This window comes from Pristiophorus japonicus, chromosome 7 (assembly GCF_044704955.1).
Source record: "Pristiophorus japonicus isolate sPriJap1 chromosome 7, sPriJap1.hap1, whole genome shotgun sequence".
In the NCBI taxonomy this organism is placed as follows: Eukaryota; Metazoa; Chordata; class Chondrichthyes; family Pristiophoridae; genus Pristiophorus; species Pristiophorus japonicus.
The window spans coordinates 161,091,082-161,101,547 of record NC_091983.1 but is presented as its reverse complement, the minus strand read 5'-3'; the positions used below and the strand labels follow the sequence as shown (position 1 = coordinate 161,101,547).

General features: G+C 39.7%; 1 protein-coding gene across 2 annotated transcripts in view; it reads right to left on the bottom strand.

Annotated features, from left to right (window-relative positions):
* Positions 1–1,692: 1,692 nt before the first annotated feature.
* The window catches only part of LOC139267330 (ensconsin-like), a 173,106-nt gene continuing 164,332 nt past the window's right edge, over positions 1,693–10,466 (bottom strand). For both annotated transcript variants that reach the window (XM_070885469.1, XM_070885470.1), the window contains 2 exons: positions 5,661–5,896; positions 1,693–3,719 (listed from right to left, as the gene is read on the bottom strand). In XM_070885469.1, the coding sequence (XP_070741570.1) occupies positions 3,709–3,719; positions 5,661–5,896 (247 nt within the window). In that variant the 3' untranslated portion in view covers positions 1,693–3,708. The remainder of the gene's footprint in view (positions 3,720–5,660; positions 5,897–10,466) is intronic.

The window sequence follows — 10,466 nt, the reverse complement described above, 5'->3', positions numbered from 1 at the left end:
ATCAGTCTAATGCTCAACTCAATCAGGCCAACATCCCCAGCATCAAAGCACTGACCACACTCGACCAGCTCCGTTGGGCGGGCCACATCGTCCGCATGCCTGACAAGACTCCCAAAGCAAGCGCTCTACTCGGAACTCCTACATGGCAGGTGAGCCCCAGGTGGGCAGAGGAAACGTTTCAAGGACACCCTAAAGCCTCCTTGTATGTCTCTGACAGCATCCCCACCGACACCTGGGAGTCCCTGACCAAATAGCGCCCTAAGTGGAGGAAGAACATCCAGGAGGGCGCTGAGCACCTCGAGTCTCGTCACCGAGAGCATGCAGAAAGCAAGCGCAGGCAGCGGAAGGAGCGTGCGGCAAACCAGACTCCCCCCGCCCACCCTTTCCTTCAACAACTGTCTGTCCCACCTGTGACAGAGACTGTAATTCCCATACTGGATTGTTCAGTCACCTAAGAACTCACTTTTAGAGTGGAAGCAAGTCTTCCTCGATTTTGAGGGACTGCCTATGATGATGATGAATGCTCAACTAGTCTTTGAGACAGCTCTCCCAACATAGATACTCGTCCTCAAATGTTAACGACACACACACAATTATGCTTTTTACACCACAATCATCTAGAAAATAATCTCTAAATATGGTGGATGATCCTTCCTTGCATTTGGGCATAAATACAAAGTTAAATCGCAGGCTTAAGCAAATTTGAGGCTACATTAATTTAATAATCTAATTCTGTGCAGTTTTGAATTTATTTTGCTTTACATGGTTTGTTAACTGTGCAAGTTTAAAAAAAATGATTTGAATGATACATTACAAGCTTAGAACGATGAATGTGCTATGTTCCCAAATGCCATAATAAAAAGGGATATCATATGATGTGTTTTCATTTTCATTAAGGAATTGCAAAACAATTCTAAAAATTTCACTGCAATCAATTTACAACTTTGAGTTAATATACTTTGAACAGATGCAAATACTTAAGTGGTAACCAGTCAATAGGAACTCAGTGATATAGGGGGCGGAGATATAAATGTAGGGAACACTCATTTCAGGAAACTTATGTAGAGGACACACTAGGCGATATAAACACAATCAAATGAAACAAGTTCTATAATTTGAGCCAGAGCAAATTTTATAAGTCACAACATAATTATTAAAATATACTTTAATTCAATTCTGGTATGTACTCTTTCCACTGCCTGATCTTTTCATTCTGAATAAGATCAGTCCTTTCAGATCTTAAATTTAGTATCCTATATTGTGTGGCAGAACAATTGCTGGCACAGATACCCATAGTATTGTGATCTGTTGCATGCTAAAGTTCTGGGCTTAGTCTCAGTTTATAGGTCCTACTGTTCATAGTAGGATGTTCTGTAAAAACAAAAACAGGATTTAACAACAAGAGAAAATCCTAACAGCTAGAATGAGAACAGACGCTTGAGACACAAACAAAAGTGAATATGAACACTCAAGACTTTTGTTGTACCTCGGTAGATAGCCTTTAAGCACAAAAGCAATGCATTATAAAAACCCACAATGAATACAGAAGGAACTGTTCTTTATTAACAATGTTTTCTAAAAAAGTGAAATACCTGTAATCCAACTGCATCAGTCAAAATGGTGCAAAATGTTAGTCAAGGCAACATTTTCAAACTGGTTCTATAGAAATAATGAAATTGCAATACATACTAGTTACAGAAACTATTATTTTATTGCATTTTGTTTATGTAAGTTATCAAACTTAGCTCCACCAAATTTTGAGGATCATCTTTTGAAACTATAAAAGTGGGTTGGGGAATGCAGAAAAGGTGGAAAATGAAGGGGCATTTTTCTTTAAACTCATGTGCAGATTTTACTGAGCTTTCACTCTTAGTTTCCTCAATGAGAAACCATCTTGCCGACAGTTACAGATACTGCCAATCCTCCAATTAATCTTCAAAAACATGTACAACTCATTTAGTCCATCAAGTTTGTATATTTAAAGCAGGCAGGCGGGAGATACAAACAAAAACCTGAAACACTCAGTTTTCAGTATTCTCTGCATTAGAAAAATTAAATTCAGAACATTCCTCTGGTAAAATTAAATCAGAATAAATCACGTGCCCAATTAGTTTAGTGTGGTAATTATCACTTTACAGCTGCAACCAATTTAGAATTCAAAAATATTAACTCAAAAATCTTTTTTTTTTTGTACACAATCTATACAGATTAAAACAAAGCTCAAGAAATTTAAAGAATTTCCCCCATTTTTAAGTAATTTCTATATACATGGATATGAGTAGACCATAGAGGAAAAAAAGAATTAGAACAAAATATGCAGCTATACAACAATTACTGAACAAACCACTAAATGGCTTTTTTATACTTGTGGATGGACGAAAGTTTCCAAAGCTTGGACTGAGCCTTTCTTTTAGCACAAAATATACACCACCTGGCTTTAAATTAATCTATTGAATGTACTAATTTCATGAAATGATCAACTCTGAAAAAGGACCCTTGCATTATGGAGTTTTAGCCATAATGCTCAGGAGAAAAATGAAACTGACATCTGGTCGCATTTAGTACAGTCTGCAATAACTTCAGTAGTACTCAAGAGGAAAAAAAGTGCAATGTTTTACTGTCATGCTCTGTAGCAGCAATATCTAAACATGAGATGGAAGTTATGAGTTTCATTGGTGCAGTAACTTGCAAATGAGTTAAATTTAAAGTCTCCAAATCTAGTATGTGAAAGTCACATAGAAGGAATGCCATCTCAAACGCCAGGTTTCTTGCTCTGAAACGAGCAAAGGCAAAGACTCCATAAATCATTTTTAGTTAGTCTCATGATCTGATAAGGCAATTGAAAGCTCATCGCATTTAAGTACCATCATCTAAATTTCCAGTGTCTTTTCTATCAGATCATAAGGCATTATTACAACTGTTTGACCATACACATTGAATTAGTATTGTTTATATATAAAGCCAATCTATTTGAGACACATTATTGGCATGACTAACTTGTCTCAAAGTAGCCTTGTGATAAATACCAACCTGTGTTTTATTTATTAACCATTCACAGAATTGTCATTAGAATCCAATTTAATTTGCACTAGTCTCAACATTTTTTTAATCTTACCTGGTGGTAAAAAAAACTTCTGAATAGGAGGTAACAGTGAAGCATCTAAAAAAGATCTGCTTAGTATTTAAGAGATTACATAGACATCTGTAGAGCTCACTGTGCCATATTTAAACCAATAGGTTCATATTTCTATAATGCCTCATTATCATCAACTACTTGCAGCGCAACAAGGCTTATTCAAGTAATAGGTTTTCAAAAAAGTGAAAGTACTGCTAGTTTTGAAGTACTGTCCTTCACCGTCACAAATTCACCATTTTCATTTCTTGTCATATTATACAGAAGAATGCCAATTCCCTGAAGGAGCATGTTGGAAAAGCATTTTATATACAATGCATACTAAGCATGATTAACCAGTGATCAGAATTAACTAGCTGTTCAGTTAGCAATGATGAATTTCTCTCTACCCGCTTCTTGCACGTTTATACTCCCATTCTCAGTCATGGTTAGTTTCTAGTTTTTTTTTTTTGTTAAAAGCACACATTGGATCTTGAAATGGCTGCACTGCAATTCTTCATGTTAAACCAAAAGAATTCCAGTTGTTGTGAATGTGCTTACTGAACTCCATACTTCGCTGCTCCTGTTCAACGTTCTCAAATCACTTCTGGAAGAAATATAGAAAGATACACAAAAGTTAGAGCAAGTTGATATATTTATGAAATACTTCTGTTCAAAATCTGGAACTTATCAGAAAAACACAGAAGCCTAAATCTGAATTGGGCTAAAGTATCCCTTTGCAGACAGTATCATTTTGAACAAAGGACACATTCATCACTCTGCCTAAGTCACACAGTAGTTTTCTTCTATCAGCCAAATCCTCAACCCTGCAGAAACACATGTTTAGAGAACCACATATACAGAGATATGATTATATAAATTGTGGCATTATTTTATTGCTCTCCACCATTCTTAAAGCAATTTTTCTCCCTCCGGGTTCCTTTCATCACACACCATTTTCCAGGAGACATGTGGAAGCAGGTTAATTATCTTGACCAATGTCACTTTATAAACAAACAAATAAGTGGAGGGACTGGCCTGAGTTAGTTCCTCTTTCCTGACTTCTGCTGGTGGGGTGGGGGGTTGAAAGTACTTTACTTCCATCTGGTGCACTGTCCATTTGATACTGGTATGGTTTAGAACACATCATAAATTTAGGAAATTAATGGGCCGAAAATTGCGGCCTCGTCAGGTGCGTACGAAGTGCACACTCACCTGGCGAGGCCTCACAAAATATGTATCCGATCACTCTGCCACAGTGCAGTAAAAAAATCACTACCATTAACTAAACTAACTGATTAACTATGGCCAATTGTCTTCTCTATTGTCTACTGATCCCAGTATACATTTTTGAATGAAAGTAGTCTTTTTTGAAAGAAACCTATTCACCAACCAATTTGATTAATATTGTGCAACTTTTTGCTTCCATCAACGATACTAGGAGAATTGATGATCGGAGAGGCTTCACAATAGCACTAAAAACTGCATTATACACACTTTCCAAACAAATGAAATGTAATCCAGATATAACCAAATCTCCATTTAGTTCTTGACACAAAATCCCAACATTTTACTATTTCCCATCAGAGTCAGTCTGGTTTCAGGAAACTGGTGCTGGTGACATCAGTTGCCAAATGACAGGATGTGGCACAATTTTATACAAACTCTCAAAAGTTTAAGTTAGCCTCAGTAACACTAATTATGTTATTGTACTATGTTGTACTTGGTTTTAATATACTGGTTTGATGGGTTTTATGATTTATTTAATAGAATCATAGAAATTACAATACAGAAGGTGGCTATCGACAGCCCATTCCACCTGTGCCAGTGGTAGCTCTTCAATAGAAGCTATCTATTCTCATCTTATTTTCTTGTCCTTTTCTCATATCCTTTATATTCTTGCTTTACTAATACTTACTCAATTCCATGTCAAATGACATTATTGCTACGTTTAAAGCATTCCATGTTATAATAATCTACTGTGAAAAAGTTAAACTTCTCCATCATTCTGCTAGTGATAATCCAAAGTTTCTGCCCTTTGTCACTGGTTTGCTATCCAGTTATTTCATATATTTCAGCTACTTGTTTGACTTCTTAGATACTAAACCAAAACATGCCATTGTACCAAATATTAAAATCCAAGTTAGATTTGTTTATATTTTCTCCTCTCTCTCTTTCACACACATTCTCCTCGAGCCAAAACTCTTCTGCCTGTAACCTAACCAGAACCAAGTCCCACTCGCCCATTACCCCTGTGCTCGGTGACCTACACTGACTCCCAGTCTATCAAATCCTTGATTTTAAAATTCTCATCCGCGTGTTGAAATCGCTCCATGGTTTCACCTCCATATCTCTCTAAGCTCCTCCAACCTCATAATCCTCCAAGAACTCTGCGTTCCGCCAACTCTGACCACTTATGCACCCCCCACCCATGGCTATGCCTTTAAGCGATGAGGCCTTAGTACCTTGAATCCATAACAGTCATGTCATCAACAAAACATTCCCATTAATCTTGTATACATTGGTGTGGAGTCAGATAATCACATACCTGCTATTTGTTGAGTCTGAATGCCATCTACTTTGGTTAATAACTCCATGGATCCATTTTCCTCAAATGCAATAAGTGGATTCACAGGAATTCCAACTTCATCCTGACAATCATCATTAATGGTTTCTGTGGCTACTCTGGTAACTCTTACTCCAAGTGAGAGATCAATGAAATCTTCAAAACTTTCATCCTGCACAGAAACTCCATTCACTTTAATGATTTTCTCAGTAGCAGGACTAGAGAATAGTTTAAAAAAAACAGGATCAGCCAAAAGTTCTGGAAAATTTGCCATGAAATTTTATTGGTGACAATATGATTAAAGAACTTAATCTGCCAAAATATTAGCACTCTCAAAGCTGTTTTATTTTGAAAGGCGAAAAAAATCTCTACCTTCCAATCTATTTTATTTACAGGACTCCAAGTTTGAGTGTGTGAGATCATATTACACATTAGCAATCACAAGACTCTACACCAGGTGGCAGGTGTAGCTCATCACAGTTGGACCTCACTTTCACAAAATAATCCAATTAAAAGAATATATGTATATTTAACCTACATCAAAGGTACAGATTCAGAAATACATCCAGGTACAATTGGATTTGGAGTTTTGGTTTTGCTAGAATTTATTCTGCTCATAGTACAATATACATCAAAACTTACCTTGCTACATGACATCGGCCTTGAATTTCTGTAGGGTTCTCCCAAAGTTACAGTGGGAAATTGGGAGAAAACATGTAGAACCCCTGGCTAAACTATGTAAATGCCCATCTTTAACCATTTAGTTTCTTTGGGAGCTCCATTCATCTCCTATGAAAATTTCTGTTACTTATTCTAAGCAACAAAGATGATTTCAGTTCGTTTTCAAAACAGAGTATTGCAAGTTGTGCTTTAAACAAAGGCTGAACTGAAAATTCAGCTGCCAAAAAATTGCAGCTTTTATATGACAAAATGGCAAAGTGTGACATTGCCATTTTAGAGTCATAAAATAGATTCTGATATGGTACCCTCTTATGGGCCCCAAGTTGCCATATGATTTGCTCCTGATTTTTTTTTTTTTTGGAGCAACTGGTGGAGAACGGAGTATCTTAGAAATCGCAATTCTCCACATTTAGTTTGCTCCAGTTCTAGTCAGGTAGAACAGTTTCACTTTGGAACAGAATTTTTGTTTCAAAAGGGGGCGTGTCCAGCCACTGACGCCTGATTTGAAAGTTTCCACAGTGAAAACGTACTCCAAACTAACTTAGAATGGAGCAAGTGAATATTTTTGTAGGCCTGAAAAAACCTTGTCTACACATTAAAAAAATCAGGCGCAGGTTACAAATTAGGCGTCCAGAACGAGATGGGGGGGGGGGGGGGGGGAAAGGGAAGTCATTACATTCTACAATAAATCCTTAGTTATACTTATACAAATAATTCCAACCTGAATAAAAATTTATAAGCAAAGAAAAGATTAAATAAACCATGTTCCTACCTGTGTGAAAGTGCTTCAGGCAGGGAGAAGGCTGCAGGAAGCCTCACAAGTTGAGGCAGCCGTTCCCAACGGCAGCTGGGGGGGGGGGTTGGGGGGAAGGAGACAGTGAGGGCCCGACCGACCGATGGCAGGGAGGAGACAACCGTTCCCGACGGCAGCGGGGGGGGGCGGGGTGGGGGGGAGGAGACAGTGAGAAGGCTGCTGGAACCCTCAGAAGTTGAGGCAGCCATTCCCGACGGCAGGGGGGGGGGGGGGAGGCCCCCCTGCCGTCGGTCGGGCCCGTCGGGAAATGGCTGCCTCAACTTCTGAGGCTTCCTGCAGCCTTCTCACTGCTGCAAGAAGCCTCAGTGCTGATCATGGAAGGGCAAAGTGGTTTTATTAAAAAAATGTTAAAAATTGAACAGCTACAAAGAACTACAAAAATGGCCGAGTGCCAATGTTTCCTTCACACTGCGCGTACACGAACACTCCAACGCGCACACGCAGGGTTGCCGGCACGAAAAAAACTCATTTAAATGGTACCCGCCCCCTCCTACTTACAAAATCGGCACGAGTGGTAGGCTCCGTCCCCTGGGTGCCGCGCCAGGCAGACATCGAGCTGCAAAGCGCTCGAGAATAGCGCGTTTTTTTTCAGGCGTGAAAAACGGGCGCCCAGCTCGGAGGGGCGCCAGTTTTGCCGCGTGTGGAAACTTGGGGCCATGATACTAAAATATACACAGCTTTTAGGTATAATAAGGAAACCAAGTAAAACATTCTTTAACCACACAAACATTTTATTGAACACAAGAACATAATAGGAGCAGGAGAAGGCCATACGGCCCCTCAAGCCTGCTCCACCATTTAATACGATCATGGCTGATCTGATCATGGACTCGGGTCCACTTCCCTGCCTGCTCTCCATAACCCCCTATTCCCTTATCGTTGAAGAAACTGTCTATTTCTGTCTTAAATGTATTCAATGTCCCAGCTTCCACAACTCTGAGGCAGCAAATTCCACAGATCCACAACCCTCAGAAGAAATTTCTCCTCATCTCAGTTTTAAATGGGCGACCCTCTAGTTCTAGTCTCCCCTATCAGCGGAAACATCCTCTCTGCATCCACCTCGTCAAGCCCCCTCAATCATTTATGTTTCGATAAGATCACCTCTCATTCTTCTGAATTCCAATGAGTAGAGGCCCAAACTACTCAACCTTTCCTCATAACCCCCTCATCTCTGGAATCAACCTAGTAAACCTTCTCTGAACTGCCTCCAAAGCAAGTATATCCTTTTGTAAATATGGAAACCAAAACTGTACGCAGTATTCCAGGTGTGGCCTCACCAATACCCTGTATATCTGTAGCAAGACTTCCCTGCTTTTATACTCCATCCTCTTTGCAATAAAGGCCAAGATTCCATTGGCCTTCTTGATCACTTGCTTTACCTGCATACTAACCTTTTGTGTTTCATGCGCAAGTACCCCCAGGTCCCACTGTACTACAGCACTTTGCAATCTTTCTCCATTTAAATAATAACTTGCTCTTTTTTTTTTCTGCCAAAGTGCATGACCTCACACTTTCCAACATTATACTTCATCTGCCAAATTTTTGTCCACTCACTCACTTAGCCTGTCTATGTCCTTTTGCAGATTTTGTGTCCTCCTCACACATTGCTTTTCCTCCCATCTTTGTATCATCAGCAAACTTGGCTACGGTACACTCAGTCCCTTCCTCCAAGTCGTTTATAGATTGTAAATAGTTGGGGTCCCAGCACTGATCCCTGCGGCACCCCACTGGTTACAGATTGCCAACCCAAGAATGAACCATTTATCCCGACTCTCTATTTTCTGTTCGTTAGCCAATCCTCTATCCATGCTAATATATTACCCCCAACCCCTTAATCTTTTATCTTGTGCAGTAACCTTTTATGTGGCACTTTGTCAAATGCCTTCTGGAAGTCCAAATACACCACATCCACTGGTTTCCTCTTTATCCACCCTGTTCGTTACATCCTCAAAAAATTCCAGCAAATTTGTCAAACATAATTTTCCCTTTATAAATCCATGCTGACTCTGCCTGACCGAATTTTACTTTTCCAAATGTCCTGCTACTGCTGCTTTAATAATGGACTCCAATATCTTCCCAACCACAAATGTTAGGCTAACTGGTCTATAGTTTCCTGCTTCTGTATATGGAGATTGAGGCCCTGAGATTGCATTTACTGCATCACTTTAGGATTCTTCACCATACAGAACCCATTAAAAAGGAATAACCCACCCAGAAGAAAGTAATAAATACATATATTGAAACTTTTAATTCCCCAAGTAAATGGTCTGGAAACTCAAAGTAGCTCGGGAAATTTTGAAACAAATTTGAGACTTTCATATCAATTCATGTGAAATTTCATGCAGTCATTAACATTGAATTTCTACTGGTACACAGAATTCTTTCAGCAATACAAATAAATGGCTATCAGACTAACTATTTTGCATATTATTCATGCAACCAAGGACAACTGAAACATGGACAAATGTCTTCCAAATCTAACACAGGAAAACATGGACTTGAACACACACTTCTGCATAGGCTTGGGCCTGTAAGATGTTCTGGTAACCTGAGAATTTGAATCTCCATATACAGGGGCAGAGTTACAGTTGGTGTGTCTGGGAGGGTTAAATATAGAATGTTAAGGTACAGCTACAGGAGCTATTGCACTCCTAGCAAAAGTGCAAAGTTCTGGCTAGAATAGTGCTATTGTGATTGTAATCTCAGATAAAGAACCAACATGACAAAAAACAGGAAGCATTGCCTTAAAAATTAAGTTGTCCATAAGTGATGAATTCTAGACCAGCCACACCTCTCCAGTGCTGCAGGGTGACTTGGACAGGTTAGGTGAGTGGGCAAATGCATGGCAGATGCAGTATAATGTGGATAAATGTGAGGTTATCCACTTTGGGGGCAAAAACACGAAGGCAGAATATCTGAATGGCAGCAGATTAGGGAGAGGGGAGGTGCAACGAGACCTGGGTGTCATGGTTCATCAGTCACTGAAAGTTGGCATGCAGGTACAGCAGGCGGTGAAGGCAGCAAATGGCATGTTGGCCTTCATAGCTAGGGGATTTGAGTATACGAGCAGGGAGGTCTTACTGCAATTGTACAGGGCCTTGGTGAGGCCTCACCTGATATAATGTATTCAGTTTTGGTCTCCTAATCTGAGGAAGGACGTTCTTGCTATTGAGGGAGTGCAGCGAAGGTTCACCAGACTGATTCCAGGGATGGCTGGACAGACATATGAGGAGAGACTGGATCAACTGGGCCTGTATTCACTGGAGTTTAGAAGGATGAGAGGGGATCTCATA